The following is a 26,298-nucleotide window of genomic DNA, read 5'->3' as shown; positions in this document are numbered from 1 at the left end:
TGACCGGTGGGGTCTCCCTCTGCGTCTAGAACACTCAGGGGGGAGGGCTTTACTTCACGCTCCCTTAGACCGTTCAAAAGTCGGACAAAAAGACATGAAGAAAGCCTCTCCGCCCGTAGGCAAAGGGAGGTAACTCCTCCCTCCTGTCTGAGATCCACCACACTGTCCCACGGAGGGGCCGCAGTGACAGTGCGGACAGCCTGGTTTTGAAGGACTTCGAGCTTGTCCCACGAACTGGGCCGGAGAAAGATGACAGTCACAGCGGCATAGTCCACCACCAAGCGTACCGCTTGAATATAGTACATGCGGAGAACCTTCTGCCCGGCCCCTAGCCAGGGTCTTGTCATGGCTATGATAAGATTAAATCTCGTCTTCGAAGCCTCACGGTGGTACCTGACCTCCGAAGCGAAGGAGAGCTTGGCGTCGATCCAAATGCCCAAGTATTAATAAGTGGGCACCCAGAGGGTGTTGCCTTGAAGAGTAAGATGGGGGCGTTGCTTCCGCGTCCTAAGCCCTGCGAAGGAGGCAGCCGGCCGGGGCAGTGACCACCAACGCGAGATCGTCCGCGTAGCAGAGAAGGCGAGGAGATATTAGGTTCTTCATGAGCACGTTGAAGAGGGGGGGGGGGGACTAAGAACGCCCCCATGCGGGGTCCCGTTTTCCATCCTGTAGTCTGCGCACTCTCGGTTAGTCTCCAAAGACTATATAGGAAAGACGGGAAAGCTCACGGAGAGCCGCATCGTCCACATACATTTTACTGTGCGGCTCTCTCAATAGATGGCGTGTACGCCAATCACCAGTTTTAACTGCATCGTCTGTTTGTTTACAATTAAGCGGGACATTCAATCATAGAGTGTGGGCGGAACTATCACCCATGTGTGGTGTGCAAAAAGAAAAAATGCCTTTCTCCATCTAATACTTCAAGTTTTTCCTAAAGATAGAGAAAGGTAAGAGATTCAACATACACAATACATGGAAACTTTAACAGAAAATGGAGGAATAAAATAGAACATAGTTAAAATCTTCTTTATCTTTATGTCAGACTCAGTGCAGTGTCACTTAGCTTGGAAATGAAAATTATAGATGAATACCTTACAAATATCTAGAAATATGAATTGATCATGTCAAATTCATACCATATCTTTATGGCAGTCCCAGGCAGGCACAGCAACTTTGATATAGTTATGTCATGTTCTTAGCTTATGTGGTAAAGTTATAAACTTTTACCTTAATTTTGAATAAATGGCCAAATACACAGCAAAAAAAAGTTGAATCGCATGTATGTTTCTTCTTTTTTTTTGTAGGTTGTGACTGCTTCTTAAAGTTCTTTGGTAGTTTTAAAATTTAACGGTTTTTGTTGAATGATTTCTCTGTGTTATGCTTGTTCTTTTACGGTCTCAATAAACGTCGACCACGCCGACCAAACCCAAATAATGACGGCTTTTGCTCAAATGCATAATTTTATATAGAAATTAGCATGTGGTTGCATTATTTGACCAATTTTCTTTTTAAATGTGTGATTATCATGTAATTTCATCAAAGAGAAGTTACGTTTTTATCGTCTGCAAAATTACCTAAGTCGACCAACGCCGACCAAACCCAAACAATGACGGCTTTTGCTCAAATGCATAATTTTATATAAAAATTAGCATATGGTTACATTATTTGACCTATTTTCTTTAAAATGTGTGATTTTCATGCAATTTGATCAAAGAAAATTTACGCATTTATCCTCTGCAAAATTACCAACCACAGCTACGAATGCCGTCCGACTCACTAATAGCCGACCAACGCCGAACAAGGACGGTTTATACTCAAATGCACGATTTTGTATAAAAAAAAAACTAGCATATGGTTGCATTATTTGACTTATTTTCTTTAAAATGTGTGATTTCCATGTCATTTGATCAAAGAAATAACGTTTTTATCCTCTGCAAAATTACCAACCGCAGCTACGAATGCCGTCCGACTCACTCATAGGCGACCAAATCTCAAACAAGGACGGTTTTTGCTCAAATGCATAATTTCATATAAAAAACTAGCATATTGTTGCATTATTTTACCTATTTACTCTAAAATGTGTGATTTCCATGTAATTTGATCAAAGAAGTTATGTTTTTATCCTCTGCAAAATTATTTTATGTATGATTGCAAATCGTGTTTGTTTGATTTTGTGACTTATTTCTTGCATGTTCATCCTTTTATTTTTGTCTGTTTTTTACAATACAGTACCTGGCTTGCTACATATGTATATATTTTTGTTTGTTTGCTTTTGGGGTTTTCCTTTGTTCTGTTAACATTTTTTGCTTTATTTTTGCTTAATATGCATGTTATGTCTGCTTCTTTGTTTAATTTTGTTTCATTTCATTGTTTTTGATTAATGATTTTCCAATGTTTTGTTTGGTATTTAATATCTGATTGCATGTTTTGGTTGCCTGATATATGGTTCATTTTTGAAGTTGAATAATGTTATTTCTTTTAGTTTGTTTGGTATATGTTCTTTACAAGACAGTATTGCTTTGTTGCAAATAAAAGAATCTCATGTATACCAAACTTTTACTATCCTTGTTTGTATAATTTGTGTACAGATACTTGAATAAGTATACAAAGTTCAAACATAAGCACAAGCACAAAAAAACAACAACATGATATTACAGAAATAATAAGATAAATATAACTAAAATAACCTTTTAAATTTTAACTGTTTACTCAATTTCAAATATTTAGTGATGAATGATGCATTGTGCTGAAGTATTTTACCAACTTTTGATTTTATAAATGTGATCATGTGTGTAAAGCATATATTAAATAGTCTTGTTTGCATGCAAAAGTCATAAAATTACTACTCATTATTTTATAAAGAGAAAGTAAAACTTTTTCGAGATGTTGATTATTTTAGCGAAAGGATCAGTTTTAAAATTTCCATAAACACTATATATAATACAAGTTAAGTATGATTTGAAAGCCGCGCTACACCACTTCCGATTTATAGTTTGCGGCTCTGTCGATAGATGGCGCGCATTCACGCTGGATGGATGACGTTTTCTTATTAGTAAAAGATAGAAGCTTTCCCATCTTTCCTATATAGTCTTTGGTTAGTCTCTGTCCGCGAGGTAGTCTGCAACCCAGGTAAGGTTTTGGCCCCCTTAGCAAACAAGGATACAAGAATGCTCAGTTGTAATGTATGGAGAGATGAGGTATAGTACACAAATAAAACACATACTTACGATTTTGTCATTCCATATGATATACATTAGGATCATGGCCTATATTATGTTCCTATGGAAATACTCTCGATAAGTATAAGTATCGTTTTCTATGTTAATTTGTAGAACGATCATGCGAAATATCAGACTATTCTTCTGTCAGCCATTTTGTTTTCTGTATATTTCATAATTTTAAAGTTCCGCGCAGATAAAGGAACAGATGTTGACAGTGAAAATATAAATATTCTCAGGGAATTACAGAGAAGCGCATTACAATTAACAAAATCAATAAGCGTCAATATTTTTAAAGTTCCGCAAAGAAAACGAAACGGAACATATTCCTTTTTTCACAATACATTTGCACGGAACGGAACGTATAAAACCACGGGACATTCTGTATGCCATCATTCCATTCCGTGATATAGTATTTGCCATAATGTCGTGTGGCGGCAGATCGAGTCAAGGTAATTCGTTACTGGCAGTGATGTGGTCAGCAAAGATAAGTTTGACCCTTTCGTTGCGCAACGGTCACTACGTTCAGCCGAATAACATCGACTGGTAGAAGACAAAATAGAAGTGTAAGACGCCATTTGTAGTGGAAGGGTTAACATGAAGGAAATCATGTGGAACGAACGCTCCCCTCCCCTCTCCGCGTTGATCGCAGGTGTGGTACGTTCTACACGTTACGTGTCCCGGACACAAAGACAGAAATTACTTGCTGGGTTATCATACATCAAGTGTTGTAGCTCTACAAATAAAGCTTGAGTAAATACCAGCCAAAGGAAAAGGGTTCGAGTAATCCTACGACAGTCGGAAACGCGGGCTCGGAATAAAATTGTTGAGATGAACAGTGAATAGATTTTGTTTTACATCCTGGCGTACTACTTACAACTTGCATATCGAGAGAGGCAAAAAATAAATGAATATATAGATATACAAATAAATAAATAAATAAAATATCTCAACCTTACTTACCCATGGCCAATGCGTGGTCCCACCATTCATAGGTGCATTGTTTGAATTTGAGTTCGTAGATATCAGAGACATACTCGGCTTCAGGTGGGTCACTAATGGTCCACGATGCAAGATAAATGACCATGATGAGCAACATAGGTGTCAGCCACTGCAACAGTTGCTTGTCCGTCAACTTAATCTTGTGGGCTGATTTGACCCGATACGTCAGGGACACCCTAGAAAATACAAAGTGCTCAGGGGACGAGTAAAACAGTACTTGGAATCTATCAGCTGAACTGGACATACGTATAATCAGCTACCTCCGCAACTGCAAAAGTACGATCCCGATTGCGGAACTGCTACTGTAGAAGTATGTAGGTCATATTACTGAAATACAATGACCGGTACCACTTCCGCCATTGCACTATTAACCGGCAGGTCCCCTTCATGGCGACGCCACGGTACTCAATCCACGCGCCCGCCCAACACATTTTCGCGGCACCGCATCGCACTCCAGCCAAGCATCGCCATCAGTGTGTTTGTATTCACTCTGGAGAAAGACTGCTGTAAGGGCCAAATATTCTCCTACCAATTAAAATTGCCATTGTTCGGCATTACTACTCAAACAGTCACAGAAGTGTCTAGCGGTAACATCAGCCTTGCCATCGCTAGCATGAGCGCCCAGCAATCCAAAGGCAAGCACTTTGTTAAGCTATCCATGCAAGACCAAATCCAGTTCACAAGGAGGAACTTCAAAGCACTCAAGAGATCCCGCCACTCGTCTAGGATCTCGACAACACTTTTTATAGCAGAGGTGGGGCCAGAGGTGTGATAATTTCGAACCTGATATATATATATATATATATACATATATATATGTATATGTAAATATATATATATATATATATATATATATATATATATATATATGACGTAAGCGGAGTAGGAAACACAGGAGTCTTAGTCTTGAGTTTATTCCTGACTAGTTTCGCAGGTATGCTTTTTCAAAGGAATTGTGTACAAACAGGCTGTGGGCATTTTATACATGGGGTGGACCTCACTACCTCCCCGTGTTACCATAGTTGGTGACAAGTGTGAACATTACATATTCATTGTGGCAAATGTAATAATAATGATAATGCTTAACAAGTGGTAAATATGATGACAACACTAATAATAACAATGAAAATATTAATGATAATATAATTGTAACAGTGATAATAATAACAAAAATAGTAATAATAATAATAATAATAATAATAATAATAATAATAACGATAACGATAATGATAATAATAATAATGTTGAAAATTAATAATGATTAATAATATTAAGAATATAACAAAATAATCATGATAAAAATAAGAGAATAGTATGGATAATGATGAAAATATTAAGTGGTGAAGGAACAAAACAAAACCAAGACGAACCATGACACTAGCATCGTATACAAAATTCCCTGCAATGGATGCGACAGTGCATACTACGGAGAGACATACAGACGACTTAACAACAGACTCAAGGAACACAAAGCTGACATTAGACACCACCGAGAAACAAACGCTCTAGTTAACCACATAGACACAGAGGGACACCTACCAAACTGGGAGGGATCCACCATTCTAGCCGAAGGACTACACAAGAATCAACGGAAAATAATTGAATCATTTTACATTGCCAACCACAAAAACACAAACAAGAGAAATGGTGACTTAAAATGGACAAAATCTACCGCGACATTTGCCCTCCAAAAATGGCTTCCCAGACCCCCCGAATCCTAAGTAGATACCTTTTTCCCACTTCTGCCTACCCTTTGCAGCTTTCTCCATTTTACTTTGACGTTTATTCTTATACCATGCTACCATATTTCACATGCTACCAATTCACATATCCTCCATTATTTCTACTTTGTTCCTTTGTTTCTATTCGGACAAATAGGAATATGTTGGACATTCTCAGGCACGTTGCTAGTAGCACAATTAATGTTTCCACAGGTAAGACGCCTCCTTACGTCATCTGTAGGGTGAAATAACCCTCCCATATGATGTGTTAGACAGTCTTACTCGTCTCCTCTACAATTTCTATTGATTATAGTCAACTTAAATGTCACACATTACATAGGATTTATGATTCTGTAAGAGAAAAAAATTGATGACTTCAAGTCCAAAATTTTGAAACACCAGCATAGCAAGGATAAGCCTGTTAACATAAGTATTGGTGATCATGTTTATTAAAGCATACCTGACAGCCAATCTAAACTCAATTTTAGGTTTACAGGTCCCATTTTGGTTACTGAAAAGTTGCATCGCAATAAGTTCAGGGTCTTTGATTCTTCCCAAGGACTGAGTGAAGTATTGGACGTGGACAGTCTTAAGGTATCCAGAGTGCCTATCTCTGCATTGCATTTGCCCGGCCTCCTCCAAGCCCCTCTGTACAAATTCTGCCTTCTAATCTCCATTCAGTGTGTCCAATGCCTTAATATCTGGTATGTGTGCATTGCTTATGTTGTTATCCATGATTGTCTTGATCTGCACTTTGTATTTTGTTTAGTTATTAAGTGTACTGTATTGTCTTGATTTGTATAATGCGTCAATTTTGTTTAGCAATTAATTGTATTGTCTTGATTTGTATAATGTGTAACTATTAAGCTATTAAGTGTCATGTCCCAGACGCCCGTCATTTATTATCTATAGTCTACATACTGGCGCCAGTACTTATATATATATATATATATATATATATATATATATATATATATATATATATATATATATGTATATATTTATTTATGCTCTTATATCATTTTGTATAGATATATGTGTGTGTTCGTGTACATATTTTTTCTCCACAGTTTTATATATATATATAATATAGATAAACGTGGTGTGTGTGGAGTCTGTTGTGTATGTTTTGAGTTTTTCTTGCATCGCCCATTCATTTTTCTCATTTGCTCGGTGGGGTCACCGAGTGGTTGCGGCAGAGCGATGTAATGGTGTGGTACGCTGTAGCATCGTACAATTATTGTTGTGTATTATACTTACGTATTTATTAATTGAGAATTGTATGTCATTGTATTATTTATTTACAATCTTTGTACAGTGCGTAAGGAGAACCAAGCGAACTTCTGTATGTTTCGCGCCAAGTCAAGTCTTGGCGTCAAGTTGTAAATCCGTCTCCGAACTGTACGCACGCATTTGTATATTATGGTGTTTTGTCACAATGTGACTTAATATATGTCCGTTTGCAGTGTTCATGTACTTTTATTGAGCCACCCTACACAATTTTCTCTTGTTTTCAGGCCCCGGTCTGCTCATTCATTCCAGTCTAACCTCACTTATCATTATATAAGTAACAAATAAGTTGATATGGCCTAACCTAACATGAGCTATCCTGATTTGTGATTAGAAAAGTGATTTTAACACCTAGATTCTGTGTTCAGGTCTTTTCAGTTGACTTGTTGAACCACCTTTGCTGGCGGCGATGCTGGTGCGCTGGCCAGGAGTTACTCACGCAAGAGTTCTCCAAGAGACATGGTGAGAAAGAAATATCTTTTATTATACATTTCGACCTACATACGTGATCTTCAGGTATTGGGAAAGGTAAAATGGTTGGCAGCTTCAATACAGGCTAGGTCACCCAAATGGGCTCTAAGAGGCAAATAGGATCTCTTAGGTGTGCGGGCTCTCCCAGACTATCATGCCCAGGACAACACGCCACATCTCCCGCATTCCCTCCCTACGTATCTAATTTTAGGAGGAAAATTCCTACATCTAGGGGTGATGCACATATCTTTAAACTGTTAATTAAGAGAGGGATTCTTATTTTTTATGTAAAGGGCCTTTAGGCTTTGTAGTCTGTGTAGATTATTTGAAGAACGGAATTGCCCATGATAGTTGATTCCCTTGTAAAGCGAATGCCATGTCATTGTTTTTTTTTTTTTTTTTTTTTTTTTAGCTCCAGTTGATAAAATGTTAAGTTTCATTGTGAGGAAGTGCAAGAACGTAGCATAAACAGTAATTGCATTTATTTGCATATTTGTAGATGACTTAGAACATGTGGCTAAATGCAGAATTTCCCTAATAGAAGAAAAGAAATGTACAAAAGAGAGAGAGTAGTGATTGCCAAAACGCCGCGTCTGTCGTCGACTCACCGCCACGTCTTCATCAGGAGCGCGGAGAAGGTAATGCAGAAGCCGAGGTGACGAGTCCATTTGGTGGCGATGCAAGCGTAAGTGTCCAGCACGGGGAAAATGGCGGCCATCTGTACAGGCAAGGGACGCTCAATAAAGTACAATAACCTGTATCCTTGCAAGGCACAAGTATATTGAAATACAAAATTAAGCGTGGAACATAGGTTATGCCTTAAAAGTAATGTGCTACAGAGGTATTAAAAAAAAAATCATATTTCTGTGGAGTAACTAGTATAACAAATAGCAATTTTAACCGGAAAGTCATCATCAGTCCTTTTCATTTTAAGAATGGACACTAATTCACTATATATATATATATATATATATATATATATATATATATATATATATATATATATATATATATATATATATACATATATATATATATATATATATATATATATATACGGTATACATATATATATATGTATATATATATATATATATATATATATATATATATATATATGTGTGTGTGTGTGTGTGTGTGTGTATTTACCTAGTTGTATTTTACGGGAAGGGGAGCTATGCTCGTGGGGTCCCGTCTTCATATCTCATTTTATCTAAACTATTTTTAAATTCATGTATTGTTTTTGCACACACCACTTTCTCATCTAACTTGTTCCAATTTTTATTACTCTGTGAGGAAAGCTGTTCTTTTTCAAGTCTCTTCTATAGCTATCTTTTTTTATTTTCTTTCCGTGTCCTCTTGTATTTCTGTTATCCCATTTTATCAGATTCTCTCTATCAGTAATTTCTGATAGAGAGAATCTGATAAAATGGGATGTGTGTGTGTGTGTGTGTGTGTGTGTGTGTGTGTGTGTGTGTGTGTGTGTGTGTGTGTGTGTGTGTGTGTGTGTGTGTGTGTGTGTGTGTGTGTCAAAAGTGGGCAAATATCCAACGCGCTATTTGTTCACCTTAGGGATATCAACCATTGAACTGATTGGGTGGGTGCTAAAGTAATTGTTAAAAGAAACTCACAATTGAATAGAAATATCAAAGGGTCCAGTCTGATAAAGAATACATTTGTTAACAATTTAAATTTCAGTCAAGGATTGTATAAATTGGATAATTTTATTATTAAGAAAGTTGTTTACCAAAGTCTTGATGACCGAAATCTGTAGGTCACGGAGAGAAATCCACCTTCCACTATATATACCCTAATTTCTTGTTTATAACTCTGTACCTTTAAAATGTCTAAATAGACGAAAGCTCTCGGTCTATTTTCTGTTATTTTCCTTGTGGCTTTTCTGCATATATATACATATATACATATGTATATACATATATATATATATATATATATATATATATATATATATATATATATATATATATATATATGAAGATAGGAGGGTGGTAAAGAAACACAAGTCAGAGATGAGTTTATTTCTCTAACGTTTCGGCTTCTACACCTTCTTCAGAGAGACTTCAGTCTCTCTGAAGAAGGTGTAAATAGCCGAAACGTTAGAGAAATAAACTCATCTCTGACTTGTGTGTTTCTTTACCACCCTCCTATCTTCATCTGTCCAGATGGATAATACATATATATATATACATATGTACATATATATATATATATATATATATACATATATATATATATATATATATATGTATGTATGTATGTATGTATGTATGTATGTATGTATAATAATAACAGTAGTAATAATGTGTAATAGTGTGTGTGTGTGTGTGTGTGTGTGTAAGGGTGGGTGTGGGTGTGGGTGTGGGTGTGGGTGTGTCTAAGGGTGTGTTCGAGATTTATGTTTGAATCATACAGATATGTCAGCGATATACGAAATTGTTATATACCAAAAATTCAACAATAAGGCACGGTATTGGAAGGTAGTGAACAAAAATAATTGCTTTATGGAAGGAGGACGTTGTTGTAATATCCCCCAAAAATGCCTAATCTTAACCCATAAAGTAATTCAAAGCTAGATGTGATGACACACGCGGAGAAGAAAAAGCGACGGTTCCTCACAAACGTAGCTCCTTTACTGTAAATTACAACGAGGAAAATAAAATCAGGTCAATTTGCGTACGCGCATTGGATATAGGGGAAATGACGACAGCACAGGCAAAAGGACTCACCTCTAGATACATGATGGCACACCCGATGAGACAGATGGACAGGAAGATGGGCGAGGCCACCTTGAACACCTTGACGCTCCGATAGTGGTAGACGAGTCCGATGAGCAGGATGGTGAATAGCACGCAGAGCACAGAGATGGTCAAGAGAGCGATCCTGGCAATCATTACAGATACATTATCACATGGACTCAATGTGCATACATGGTATGTTTATGCGCCGTTAAATAAGAATGCGTGAAGGCATGAAGCATGATCAATAAATGAAATAGATTCTTTCGCACTCAAAGCACATAAGAGATACAGGCAACCACAAGGGGAACTCAAAGTAATATATATATATATATATATATATATATATATATATATATATAAATATATATATATGTATATATATGTATATATATATATGTATATTTATATATATGTATATATATATATATATATATATATATATATATATATATATATATATATATATATATATATATCACTGTCCAGTAATGTCGTTACACATTAGTAATTGCACTAAAAACCCACTATTATTTGGATTTAAGAAAAGAAGGAAGTAACGAATTTCCGTATATTTCGATCACTTACTGTGATCCTCTTCAAGCGGAATACATAGACAAGAGAACATACATATCTTATATACAGATGAGAGAGGTAAAGTTAGGGAACATGGACAAGGCATCTCATGTGACATCTATATTGTTACGCTGGTTATGTGGTAAATCGTCCGCTTTTACAATGTAAGGAAATAATTTATTAACTGCCAAGGTGGTTATGTAATCTGGTGACCATTGGCCTTTTGAGATATTGAAATTCGGGAATTGTTTTATTAAGGAAGATTCAATAATTTTCCTTTTATTATTAAGAAAGTTGTTAAACAAAGGCTTGATGACCGAAATCTGAAGGTCACGGAGAGAAATCCACCTTCCACTAAATATACCCTAATTTCTTGTTATAACTCTGTACCTTTAAAATGTCTAAATAGACGAAAGCTCTCGGTCTATTTTCTGTTATTTTCCTTGTGGCTTTTCTGCATATATATATATATATATATATATGTATGTATGTATGTATGTATGTATGTATGTATGTATGTATGTATAATAATAACAGTATTAATAATCATAATAGTAATAATAGTAATTACGATTGATAATAATAATAATAACTGTTGAAATGTTGTTGGGTGTTTGTTAGCCACAAAAGTGATGCCTGAACAAATCTTTCTTAACAATAAAATACACCAATGGAGACTCAAAATGACTGCCATGGATTTGGAGCTTTTGATATTTACTCATGGTTTCGGAAGACCTTGTCCACTTCTTTCCAAGTCGGTTTTACATCTTTCGTGTTGGTAATGATAATCGCTGTAATATTTATTGGTGTCATGCAGTACTGTATTAATTAATCGTGTGCTTATACTGTATATCTAACATACTTAAGAGTTAACTCGTGAATTCATTCACAGAGGACAACCTGCTCATGAACTTTCAGCCATGGGTGTGTAAGCTAATAACCCCAGTTCTTTGCTGAGTATGCGAAAATAAAACACGGACCAATCAGGAGAGTAACATTGGCGGGGGCTATCCCAGTGGTCCCAGCCAATCAGGAGCAAAAAGGAGAGTACAAGTTGGTATTTAGAGTGGCATACTCCGTAAGGAGCTATTCGACGCCTAGACACCACCGAGAACGGACGCAGTCGCTCCCACCGTGAACTACGAATTCTTCAACGCCGTTACCCGAGCTAAGGGCACCCTCTTCGCCTTCTCGCTCTGACGGCTTTATGCCCTTATAACCCCCCTTTCGACTGAGCATTGCCCTTGCTGGTCTTAAAACTTGCTCAGTCGTCTGGTGGGGAAGGGAATCCCCTTCCGGGCTTTTCCCGCATTCTAGCGGACCCGGCATAGGTAAATAGGACAAGGCGATCGAGCCATTCCAATTGCTGCGAGTGGGCACTCGGGCGCTAGCCAACGCAGTCGCTTCCCCTTAACCGCCGTTAGCCAGTAGACACGCGAGAATAGACCGAACCCTACGACCCTCCCCCTCCCCAATACCAATTTCTTCTTCTTTTTTCTCACTCTACACAACTATCATACACACACTAACAGGAACACACACACACTCACAAGCCCAATTGCGCTTAGGCGCAATGGGTCGAATAAGTATTAGAGAAAACCGGCCCACGGCCGGCCAATCAAAACGCTCCACAGTCTGGAAGCTATTATCCAAACTGGGAATAGCTATCCAGAAACTGTACACCAATGGCACCCAACATACTGCCATAGCCGACGACAACACCATCGAAGAACTGACCAAGCGAGCCACCAAAACGGAATTTAACAAAGAAGGCCTGGACATCATAGACCCCCCGGAACTGAATGTGATACGACAAGTGGATGAACATATCTACAACGAAGACCCTGAAACTATCAAAAATTAAATGGAGCGCCTGAACACCTTTATAAAGATAACCAGCATCATCAAAATGCCAAATACGAAGACAATCATCAAGGTAAAATTAGAAACTACAGCCATGGTGACAAAATGCCTAAACAAAGGAATCTTAGTATTTAGCCAATCATTCCCCCCACATACACTTAGCCAAGAGACATACATTCACCTACTACAGTGCACACGCTGCTATGCATATGACCACACACTCAAACACTGTACACAACCAAACACATACACCATCTGTTCAAGCTGCTGCTCAAGAGACCACCGCATAAATAATTGCCACAATGCACTGAAGAAATGCATCGCCTGTGGCCTAAATCACCCAACATATGCAGCCAGATGCCAAGTAAGGAAAGACCTGATAAAGAAGAAGATTCAAGAGAACAAAAATCAAAGCACACACTCACACTCCAACACTTCATATGCAAACATTGCTTCAAGCAATACTGCTCAGTCATCACCAACACCGTCACCCAACCCCATAAGCCTCAAACACTTAACAGTCATAAACACAGCAATTATACACGCCAACATAACTGAAGCAGCAATCCCAGGAACTTACCAACAGACAATCAACGAATACTACAAGGCAAATGGACTCCCCACAATCATAATCCCTCCCTCAGTCATAAAACCCACAGCTATACTGAACATGATCAACAACACAACACACACCCAACCTCAACCAGAAGAAATGGAAACAGAGGAACATGGAAATAAAAGGCCACACACCACATCAGAAAATGAACAACCTACAAAGACAAAGAAAACAGAACAAAACACAGAAACAATACAGATCATTGCACCCAACACAATAGATATGACAAACGAAGAAATACACCAAAACGTACACACACTCCTACAAAACAACAAGGTCAAATACATATACACTAAAGAAATGCCAGAGGAGACTGTAGACACAATGATCAGACAAAAACTGATTGACTTAACCAAAGCCCCCATACAACGACTGACTAAGACCAAATACACAAGGACACAACAAGGTTACTTCGACTTACATAAACACAAACCAACAGACACAGCTCACTGGACAGTCAACTGCCAATAACTCAAACACACATGGACACAATACACATAATACAACATAACGTACAATACTTGTCATACCACAGAAGAAACCAACTTAGCAATCACTACTTAACACAAACACCAGACATAATATTACTCAACTCAATAGGTAAACACACAGTCAAATTATTTAACTACAACACACACACACAAAACACTTACAACGAAGACAACGCAGGAATAGCAATAGCCATAAAACGAAACATAAAATACAAACTAATAGACGACTTTGACGAAGACATGTTAGCCATCGAAATACACACAAACAAAGGACCCATAATCATAGCCACAACATACCCCCCACCACGAAGACCATAACTACCAACACAAGACATACTAAAAATCACACAGAAACCACAACCAACATACATCATAGGAGACTTTAACGCAAAACATAAAACACTAAAACACACATACAATAATCACGTAGGAAAAAACATACATCAACTCATAACACAGAACCACCTCACCTTCCTCGGTCCAGACTTCCCAACATGCATTACACACAACGGAACAGGCAACCCAGACATGATATTCACCAACCGACACCACCACCTCACCTATAGAATACACCCAGGCGACATGACCTCATCAGACCACATACCACTACATTTCACACTTTCCACCACAGCAATCACTATTCCCACACCACCTAGACTACTATACAAAGAAGCTGACTGGAAGAAATTTAAAACATTACTAGAAACAACAACAGAAGAATACAATCACACAGAAACACAAATCAACACAAACACACAATTAAAAGACACAAAATACATAGACGACAAAATAGATAACTGGTATAAATTAATACACAACGCAATCACACAGAGTATACCTACAACACACCACAAACAACTACCCACCCCCAAAACATCTAAAACATTAAAACAATTAATATGGAAGGCAAACAACATAAAAAATAAAGCCATAATAGAAAACAACTGGACTCCACACACAACACAAACAATTAAACGATTACAAACACAAATACTAGAGGAACACAAAACAAACTACGAAGAGACATGGAACAAACTCATATCAAACATTAAATTCAACCCCAAAAAACCACAAGACTTCTGGAACACAATTAAGAAACTACAAGGATAAAAAACTAACACTTCACCATACATAACATATAATAACGACAAACTACACGACGCCAAAGACAAATAAAACGCTTTCAGACTGGTATGGCAAAACATTTTCCAAATCACACCAGAAGAAAACACACAATTTGACACAAACCACGAAACCAAAATTCTCACACACATAACACAACATTACCACCAAACACAACCTTACGCAAACATGGACTTAGACAGACTAGACACTGACAACTACATCGGACAACCCATACAACTAGAAGACGTTAAAAACATAATCAAACACACCAAAAACAAAGCTCCAGGACAATCAGGCATAACGAAACAAATACTCGCACACCTACCAAACATAACAATACAACTACTCACAGACATATACAACGAAACACTTAGCTTAGGATACTTCCCACAAAAATTCAAAAACTCAATCATCACATTCATACCGAAACAAAATAAAAACACCACACAAATACAAAACTACAGACCCATATCACTCCTAGAAACACCCGGAAAAATATACGAAAGACTAATCACAAACAGACTCATGGCACACTTACACGAACACGACATGCTCAACCCTAACCAACATGGATTCACACCTGGCAAAGGAACACACACAGCACTAGCCATCTTATATGAAACAATCGCAGACACACAAAGACACAAACATACATGCACCATAATATCACGTGACATATCCAAGGCCTTCGACAAAGTTTGGCACGAAGGCCTTAAATACAAAATACTCCAAACACACCTTCCAGACACCATCACAAAAACACTGTGTAGCTTCCTAGACAACAGAACAGCAAAAATAATAATAAACCATTACATAGGACCAGCCTTCCCTCTCCATAGCGGAGCTCCACAAGGAAGCGTTCTCTCCCCAACACTGTTTAACCTATACACATCAGACATACCACCACCCTCACACGGAAACTACACTATACAATACGCAGACGACGTCACACAAATAATCACATACCCTAACACTACAGGAAAACACATGCTTGCCAGAAAGACAGAACATGAAATTGACAAAATCAACACATACGAAAAACAATGGAAACTATCCACAAACACAAACAAATTCCAATTACTAGCCATCTCACCACGCAATCCAACACCAATAAAAATAAACAACAACATAATACCATACAATAGACAAGCACATATCCTAGGCCTCACCATCAACTCACAAGGAATAAAACACCACATCAAAAACAGAATACAAAACACAAAAAACACACTTAACAGACTAAGACGCTTCAGAGGACTAAAAACAAAAACACAAATAAAACTTTACAAAACACTAGCACGACCACAACTAGAATACCCCCCAATAATCACAGTTACCAGTACACACACAGACCTCAAACACATGCAAACCTTACAAAACAAAACAATAAGAAACATACTAAAGCATAAACCACCATACCTAGAAACACAAGAACAACTCCACAAAACAGCAAACATAGAAACAATACACTCCAGACTAATTAGACTGAGTAGCAAAGCATGGAACAACATATTAGAACATAACTTAATACCCCCACCTCCTCAATCATCTAAAAAAAAACAAAAGACCACAAAAACTGGCCCAGATTAAAAACTATACTAGGCTAAAATCCAGCCCTTCCGCCTCAGACATGGCCCCTAGCTAATAAAAAAAAAAAAAAAAAAGGAAGATATCACACAAGGCACATTGCCTAGCTTAAACACACGCATCCACAGGATACGTGTGTAATACTTACTTACACAACACACTAGCATTAGAATTCATATGGCACATTAACCAATATTAAGAAACGTAACCTCCCTTAAAAAAAAAAAAAAAAAAAAAAAAACTATATATATATATATATTTACAAAGTAAATGGAAGCAGGTGTGACATAATATTAATTAGATTAAAATCAATAAAAGATAATAACCTATATAAAGGAAAAAATTATATTAACACTCAAGGCACACTGCCAATACAGAGCCACACCTGCTCCCAACTCATGTCTTATGTCAATGTTTATTATACTATTTGCAAAATGAAGGAAGAACTTGTATTAATTTAATAGATAACATCATTATATTAAAATCACGTTCCAAACTTAAAGTCATAAAAATGTACAGCAGAAAACAAGTCCTCCCTTCATTATTTATATATATGTTGTTACGTCCATAGACGTAAATTTATGTTGCTGATTTCATTGTATAAAAATCGGGAGTGGAATGTATAATTTTGTGTATTGTACGTCCGTTATGTCACGGTATAATTTTGTGCATTTTTTACGTCCGTCAGTTTAGTGTCACAGTACGATTAGTTGTACAATTTCCCCCCGTCACCGGCATCGACTTGGTCGAGTGTGGGAGAAGTTGTGGGTAGATGGTGTGTGGGGGCCAGCATATCAAGGTCGTCTTCTCTAACTGGCATTAGTCAGAGTCGCCCAATGTGTGGGTTATATGCAGTTAGAGGAAGGGACAAGTCACGAGTAATGTCGCAATCCTCCACTTCACCATTGTAATGTCAAACGAGTCAACGGACGTAGGGGGACCTATGGGAGACGCACAAGTCGGTGAGTATATGATGTCAATTCAATGTCAAATTTATGATGTGAGTTACGACTCTACGTATTGATTAACATTTGTATATATATTTTTTTGTTATTAATTGGCATTTATGTATTTTTGTAATGTTGTACAAGTTCTTTGACAATAAAAACATTCTTTTTAGAATGACCTGCAGTCAGCGTCCATTCGGAGCTCCATTTATTCCCTACGTATCATAAGAAGACAATAATTTGCCGACAAAACCCTACAGTCATTCGACTTAAGTCACCGTCATGGAGCAGGCCAAGGTGGTGAGACGACAGAGGAAAGCAGCGGTCACACGTCACCTGGGAACCTTGTGCCGGTTAATCGCTGAGGAAGACATAGCCGGCATTACGGACAGACTGGACCGTGTCCGTACATCCTATAATGAATTCGAATCGGCACACGACACTTACCAAGCGTTCCTGAGCAACGATGAAAGGGAATTGGAGGCCAGCGAGTCATGGTATAAAGAAACTGAAGAGGAGTACATAAAGGTGATAAAGGACGCCAGGGCGTTCCTTAAGGTAAGGACTCAAAGTGAAATTCCGTGTGCAAAGTCCCGCGTAGACAGTGAAAATAGTGAAAGTGAACGTTTAGACATCTCGCCGGCTGAACTAGTTGGGATCTTAAATGTACCCAAAGTTGAATTAGACGTGTTTGAAGGTAACCCTCTTGAGTATAATCTCTTTATGACAATTTTTGATGAACTCGTAGACAGTAAAGTGAGTGACCCTCAGATCAAATTGACTCGTCTATTACAATACACCAAGGGACCGGCGAAAGCTGCCATAAAAAATTGTGCGTTGGTGGGAAATAGTGCTGGTTACGTACAAGCCCGCGATATATTGAAACGCAGGTTCGGTAATTCTCACCTTGTGTCTCAACAAATTGTTAATGATTTAAAAAATGGTAAGATGGTATCTAAGCCTCAAGAGTTGAGGCAATTGGATGATGACTTAACAATGGCAGTTGCTACTTTTGGAAAATTAGAATTGTATGAAAGGTTTAACACTCAAGAGTATATCTTAGATATTTTACAGAGGTGTCAGGGATTCGTTCGTAACAAATGGAAACGGAAAGCTCTAAGTCACAAACGAGAAACGGACACGTACCCATCTCTCAGTCAATTCGCTGAGTTTATCAATGTCATGGCAGATGAGGCATGTGATCCGGTTTATGGATTGCAATCCACAGGTAAGGGTCAAAATGTGAAGAGCGCAAGTTGTAATGTAGCAGCATCTGAGTCTAAATACCCCGTCAAGTTAGGGCGTGCTGGTAGCACATGTGTGGTGTGCGGGGAAGGACACAGACTGTTCTACTGTGAGGAATTTAAAGGCATGAAACCTGAATGTCGGTTAGAAGTTGTAAAAAGACACAAGCTGTGTTTCAATTGTTTATTAGGTGGGCACGGGGCTAGCAAATGCTTCAAACAATCCATTTGTTCAGTTCCTGGATGTGGTTTAAAGCATACAAAATTCATCCACGTCCCGGCAAAGGACTCTCAGGGTAATGGGGGCGTAGTTGAAAATTCGGAGTGTCAAGAGTCAAGTGTGGTCATGAATGGTTATGTTAATGATGCTCGATCGAAGATTTATCTACCCATTTTACCAGTTGTCGTGGATAATAAACTTAAGGTCACGGCGTTGTTAGATAGTGGATCAGACACTACTTTCGTCACGGAAAGGGTGGCCCTCGAGTTGGGTCTGGAAGGAGACCTTAAGGAGTACACCATGAGTACTTTAGGGGGGACCAGGGAAACTCAATCAAAGGTAGTATCCCTTAGCCTTACGTCACCGGATGGTAGACGAGAGGCCAGTGTTACAAATGTCATGGTCGTCCCAAGAGTGCCTGTAAAGGCCTGTCTACACGAGCGGGCCTGATCGGCGGGCTTGCCCGTTAACGGGCATATTTGACGGGCAAACGATCAAATTGCCCGAAAGGCCGCCGAGCGAAATCACTGAGCTGGTGCCCGGTAGCTGGAGTTTCTACCCTGCCAGACGCAAGATAATATCGTGAACCATATCCTTTTCTTCTTTTTCTTCTTGAGACACACAGCTATTATCATAGAGCATAAAATCTTTTTCTTGACAATGCTAGGCACCATGGTTCTCGTACAGCACTCCACCCGCTACTGGCAACATCGTCGGGCAGGCCCAGCTGTTCATCACTTCGGTCGTGTGGACAACATTCACGGGCAGGCCCGCGAGAATTTGCCCGTTAACGGGCAAACCCGCCGATCAGGCCCGCTCGTGTAGACAGGCCTTTAGGCAACCACCTGTCAAAATTGAGATTGATAAATTCCCCTACTTCAAGGGCATACCTTTGAATACTAGTCAAGTATCTGAGCCAGACATTTTGATAGGCATGGACAACGCTTGGCTCCTAAAGCCATTGGAGGTCAGAGGGGGTTCAGGCGGGAATAAGCACCAACCTTATGCTACGCGGACCTACTTTGGGTGGTCTGTAAATGGCCCAATTAGTGCAGGTGAGTCGTATAATGTCGGCTCGTGCTTTGCAAGCTCGATCGAAGCAGATGTTGAACGCTTGTGGATGATGGAAAATGAATGTGAAGATAGGGCACCATCTCGGAACGACCAGAAGGTTATCAACCTTTGGGATAAGGAAACGCGATACGAAGATGGGCATTATGTACTGCCAATACCTTGGCGAGGTGAGCCAAACTTGCCCAATAATCGTGACGTCGCCGAGAGACGATTAAGAAGTTTGTACAAAAGGTTGGTGAAATCCGGCACATTGAATGTATACTCTGAGAATATTTCAGATTTGATCAAGAAGGGGTATGCAGAGTATGTTCCCGAGATTGATATAAAGAGAGATGACGGTAAAGTGTGGTACCTACCGCATCATGCCGTTACGAGCGAAACCAAACCAGGTAAGGTGAGAGTCGTATTCGACTGTGCTGCTCAAAAGAACGGAGTCAGTCTGAACAGTCAGTGCCTACAGGGCCCAGATCTGAATAATAAGTTGATTCACGTGTTACTCAGGTTTCGCCAATATCATTACGCCATCACGGCCGACATTGAGGCTATGTATCACCAAGTCAAAATTCCCGTTAGCGATAGAGACGCTTTAAGGTTCCTATGGTATGTTAGCGATGAAATAAGAGTTAAGAATGACCTCGCATCCCTTTGGCGGAATATGGTGCGCTAGTAGTAGCACCTATGCCTTGCGGAAGGCTGTAGAGGACATGCAACCTTGTGAGGAAGTAAAAGACACGCTACTCCGGTCATTTTACGTTGACGATATGTTGAAGTCCGTAGCGTCACCTCAAGAGACAATTGAGGTAATTGAAGATACTAGAAGTGTCCTCAGACACGGAGGGTTTAACTTAACCAAATTCATGATTAATGACGTCAAATTGCTAGAGAGCATTGATGAGCAAGACAGGGCTAAGGAAGCAAAGGAATTGACATCCAATATGCATAGCAAAGTGCTTGGGATTAAATGGGACGTCGAGAACGACTGTTTCTTTTTCGTTAGTAAGGGTGTTCAAACACAGAATGTGACTAGACGAGTTATGTTGAGTCAACTTGCTTCAACTTACGATCCTTTAGGTTTAGTTTTGCCAATCATTGTTCCAGCCAAGATTTTGTTCCAGGAGGCGACTAGGCTTAAGATGTCTTGGGACGAAAATATTCCTATATCTTTGTGTCAGAAGTGGTTGAAATGGATAACTTCATTATATGAAATCTCGAGACTTCGCTTCCCTAGATGCGTTTTGCCTTTAGAGTGGAATGGTTGTACTTCAGAATTACATCATTTTTGTGATGCAAGTGAGTTTGCATTTGGTGCTTGCACTTATCTCAGGACAATCGATCAAGATGGGAAAGTACACGTAGCTCTGCTAGCCAGTAAAGCGAGAGTAGCTCCCATCAAAGGAGTTACTATACCAAGATTGGAAATTTCGGCTGCCGTTGAAGCAGCCAAATTAGATGTTGTTGTTAAAAGAGAGTTGGATATCCCCTTGCTCAAATCTAACTTCTGGTCTGACAGTACTATAGCTCTGGCATATATACAGAACGAGACAAGAAGGTTCAAGACCTTTGTGGCGAATCGTGTCACACTAATTATAAATGTTTCAGAGGCTAATCAGTGGCATCATGTTAGTGGTGATGAGAATCCTGCAGATGTACTATCTCGGGGATGCTTTGTAGACAATTTGCCAGCTTCTTGGTTTAATGGTCCTCCCTTCTTGTCGAATTACAAGTGTGCATGGCCAGCACAAGATAATCTTGTAGGACACCTTCAGGATGAAGACCCGGAGGTGAGGCGTGAGGTATATCCCACGAGTATCGTACAGACGTGTCAGTCGGGCGTCACCCAACACCCGATCGACACGCTGATTGAGCACTATTCAAGCCTTTACAGATTAAAGAAGGCCGTTGGTTGGTGGTTAAGGCTAATACAATTTCTTAAGAAGAAGATTCCGCAAAATTCACCACTTGAGATCCATGAACTAAAGCACGCGGAAAATCTGATTGTCAAACATGTTCAAGGGCGTGCTTATTTTCATGAAACCAAGAACATTGAAGCAGGGAAAACTGTGTTAAAGTCCAGTTCAATATATAAACTGTCTCCTATTCTTATAGATGGTCTGTTAGTAGTTGGTGGTAGACTCAAGCATGCGGCATTGAATGGGCAAGCTATAAATCCTGTGATCCTCCCTCATAACCACAGGTTGTCTACATTAATTGTACGTGATTGCCATAATTCCTCTCATGTAGGAGTGGAATGGACACTCAGTCGGGTGCGTAAGAAATTCTGGATCATACGGGGTAGAAAATTGGTGAAACGCGTCAAAATGGATTGTATAGTTTGCAAGAGATTATACGGGGCCCCCATGAACCAGAGAATGTCTGACCTCCCTCCCGAGAGGTGTGAACCCGGGGGGCCAGCCTTTAGGTACGTAGGAGTAGACCTGTTTGGACCCTTCCATGTTAAAGTCGGGAGATCAGAAATGAAACGTTACGGGTGTCTGTACACGTGTTTTACTACGAGAGCTATTCACATTGAGAAGCTTGATAGCTTACAAACTGACGCATTCATCAATGGTTTCGTACGCTTCACAGCGAGGCGAGGTTACCCCAGTAAGGTGTGGTCAGACAATGGTACTAACCTAGTAGGAGCGAGGGCTGAATTAGCACGCAGTGTACGAGATCTGGACCGATCGTTGATCGTAAGGGAAACACGTCGACGTGACGTAGAGTGGTCGTTCAACCCGCCTTCCGCGTCACATCACGGAGGTGTTTGGGAACGTATGATAAGGTCTGTACGTAAAGTACTGTTCGCTTTAGTCATCAAATGCCCCAGGATGATTGATGTTTTGCAAACCCTCTTCTGCGAAGCGGAAAGTATAGTCAACAGTAGGCCACTTACTAAATGCAGTGATGATGCAAGTGATGAGAGTCCGCTGACTCCCAATCATCTGTTACTCCTCCAAGGAAACTCCCCACTATCTTGGGGAGCCTTTCACGATGCCGATCCTTACCGCAAACATTGGCGTCACGTGCAACATTTAGCCAAACAATTTTGGAAAAGGTGGGTTAGTGAATACCTAGTGGAATTGCAAAGAAGGCAGAAGTGGAATTCTGAAAGCCCGAATCTTTCAGTCGGGGATTTATTGCTTATAATGAATGAAAACTCGCCCCGCGGTTCTTGGCCGCTGGGGAGAGTCCAGGAAGTGCGGGTGAGCAGAGACGGATTGGTTCGTAGTGCCCGTTTGAAAACTCAATTCAGTGAGCTCACCCGACCCATTACAAAACTTGTATTCCTTGAAGGTTCTTTGTAAATGTTTTGTGTTCTGTCATAAATATATGTATGTGATTTTTTTTTTTTTTTTTTTTTTTTGAATCGTAAGATTCAAGGTGGGGGAGTGTTACGTCCATAGACGTAAATTTATGTTGCTGATTTCATTGTATAAAAATCGGGAGTGGAATGTATAATTGTGTATTGTACGTCCGTTATGTCACGGTATAATTTTGTGCATTTTTTACGTCCGTCAGTTTAGTGTCACAGTACGATTAGTTGTACAATTTCCCCCCGTCACCGGCATCGACTTGGTCGAGTGTGGGAGAAGTTGTGGGTAGATGGTGTGTGGGGGCCAGCATATCAAGGTCGTCTTCTCTAACTGGCATTAGTCAGAGTCGCCCAATGTGTGGGTTATATGCAGTTAGAGGAAGGGACAAGTCACGAGTAATGTCGCAATCCTCCACTTCACCATTGTAATGTCAAACGAGTCAACGGACGTAGGGGGACCTATGGGAGACGCACAAGTCGGTGAGTATATGATGTCAATTCAATGTCAAATTTATGATGTGAGTTACGACTCTACGTATTGATTAACATTTGTATATATATTTTTTGTTATTAATTGGCATTTATGTATTTTCTGTAATGTTGTACAAGTTCTTTGACAATAAAAACATTCTTTTTAGAATGACCTGCAGTCAGCGTCCATTCGGAGCTCCATTTATTCCCTACGTATCATAAGAAGACAATAATTTGCCGACAAAACCCTACATATGTTATTTATATATATGTTATTGATTAGCTAGATAGGTAATTCTATGACTATAGAATAGATAGGGTGACCTTAATTCTATGACTATAGAATAGATAGGGTGACCTTAACACATAAAGAAAACTCACCATGCAAGTGGGTCCGCCCCACACTATTACACTTACACTTCTTTCACTTTCTAACCTTTACCTTCACCTTTCACCCCCTCTCCCCCTCTTGCTCCCACACTTCCTCACTTACCTGTAGTTAATATTTATTATTTAGGAGCTATTACTTCTCTCGCTATCACAGAGTTAAACGTCACTGAAAAAGGCTCAGGGGAGCCGAAATCTGGATCTGGCCAAAATGACTAGCTACGGAAATGTCTTTGCAAATCTCCTAAAAGAGATGAAGACGATCTTGAGAGATCAAGAAAATATTTTGAGAAAAATTATAAATTCAGAATCTCCTATCATATCTAATGCACCTAAAAGCATTGAAAAAAAAATCACCACATCGGTCGTCACGTCAATCTCCTTTGACCTCTTCTATTGTGTGTGTGTATTCACTTGGTCTTTGGATCATGTGTTGGACTCGTGATCGACAGCTATTTCCCTCCTGGAAGAGAGCTCAGAGCTCGTAGGTCCGATCTATGGGTAATGCTATGACCTTGCACACACACACACACACCCAACTCCCCGCCCACGAGAGTTGGAGTAACACCCCTCAGCGCTGCGATACTGATATTATTTCAGCCCCGGGCGAGGATCGAACCCGGACCTCCGTAGTGGCAGGCCAGAGCTCTAACCACAGCGCGCGCGCGCGCGTGTGTGTGTGTGTGTGTGTGTGTGTGTGTGTGTGTGTGTGTGTGTGTGTGTGTGTGTGTGTGTGTGTGTGTGTGTGTGTGTGTGTGTGTGTGTGTGTGTGTGTGTGTGTGTGTGTGTGTGTGTGTGTGTGTGTGTGTGTGTGTGTGTGTGTGTGTGTGTGTGTGTGTGTGTGTGTGTGTGTGTGTGTCTGTGTGTCTGTCTGTGTGTATTTACCTAATTGTAGTATACAGGAAAGGAACAACGCTCGTTAGGTCCTGTCTTCTATTATCCAATTTTCTAACGTACATAGACTCAAATTCGTGTACTGTTCCAGCTTAATATAATATTTGATTTCTAATTATCATATTTAGATTTGAACTCGTGTATTGTTTGAGTTTGGGTTATATCACCAAAACTATTTCACATATTTGTACATCTATATGGAAAACTATTTCCTCACATTCTTTCGACATGTGATCTTTCTTAATTTACTTCCATGACCTCTTAAAGTGTGTGTGTGTGCGTGCGTGCGTGTGCGTGCGTGCGTGCGTGTGTGTGTGTGTGTGTGTGTGTGCGCGCGTGTGCGTGTGCGTGTGTGTGTAAGTGTTTACCTAGTTGTGCTATAAAGGAAGTGAATTACAATCGTGGTGTCGTGTTTCTTATTCTCCAGTTATCATATTTTCCTCAAAGTTGACATGTGGTTCCAGCTTGTATTATACATTCCCCCAGGCTATTCCAGGACTTTACCCATCTGTTGCGAAAACTATTTTTCACAGCCTTCAAACAAGCAGTCTTTTAATTTGTATTCTAAGACTCATGACGCCTTTCTATCATTTCTCTAACATACCAAGCCACTCGTATAATCATCCATCATGGGCAATTTATCAAAGTGGTGGAAAACCCCTCACAGCCGATGATATAGACGTTTCAATGTTCGTTTAATTACATTTGCTGTTGGGGGAGGGGGTGGGGGGAGAAAACCTGCTACGCACCTGAAAGACCAGTTGTAGGGCGACAGGCAAGGGTCCCCAGTGACGCAACTCCCGCATCCCCGGGCACATGGGCGGCATTCATAGAGAAGCTCGTATGTCTTGCTTCCAAAGTCTTGCCGGCTCTTCCATGCAACTGCAAACAAAGGCAATAGGATGTAATTGTGGGATACAAGAGGTAAATGAAGTGAATGATGTTAGGACATAAATGTTTAGCACTTCATCATTCACTTATTGGTGTCATGTTAAATCACGGGTGAGGAAGATAGCCAGAAGGCGCTTATTA

At 39.6% G+C, this 26,298-nt stretch overlaps 2 protein-coding genes across 7 annotated transcripts in view; one reads left to right on the top strand and one right to left on the bottom strand.

The window, feature by feature from the left end:
• The window catches only part of LOC143027304 (putative G-protein coupled receptor CG31760), a 552,124-nt gene that overhangs the window by 158,951 nt on the left and 366,875 nt on the right, over nt 1-26,298 (bottom strand). For all 6 annotated transcript variants that reach the window (XM_076188576.1, XM_076188582.1, XM_076188586.1 and 3 more), the window contains 4 exons: nt 26,016-26,148; nt 10,450-10,603; nt 8,311-8,420; nt 4,182-4,396 (listed from right to left, as the gene is read on the bottom strand). In XM_076188576.1, the coding sequence (XP_076044691.1) occupies nt 4,182-4,396; nt 8,311-8,420; nt 10,450-10,603; nt 26,016-26,148 (612 nt within the window). The remainder of the gene's footprint in view (nt 1-4,181; nt 4,397-8,310; nt 8,421-10,449; nt 10,604-26,015; nt 26,149-26,298) is intronic.
• LOC143031492 (uncharacterized) lies at nt 17,336-19,577 on the top strand. The gene is made up of 2 exons (XM_076195413.1): nt 17,336-17,678; nt 17,837-19,577. The coding sequence occupies exon 2, from the start codon at nt 17,946-17,948 to the stop codon at nt 19,575-19,577; it is 1,632 nt and encodes a 543-aa protein (XP_076051528.1). The 5' UTR covers nt 17,336-17,678; nt 17,837-17,945.

This window comes from Oratosquilla oratoria, chromosome 1 (assembly GCF_046742065.1).
Source record: "Oratosquilla oratoria isolate Oo_2021 chromosome 1, ASM4674206v1, whole genome shotgun sequence".
NCBI classification, from domain to species: domain Eukaryota; kingdom Metazoa; phylum Arthropoda; class Malacostraca; order Stomatopoda; family Squillidae; genus Oratosquilla; species Oratosquilla oratoria.
Note: the sequence above shows the minus strand (reverse complement) of the source record. Positions and strands in the feature narration are given on the sequence as shown.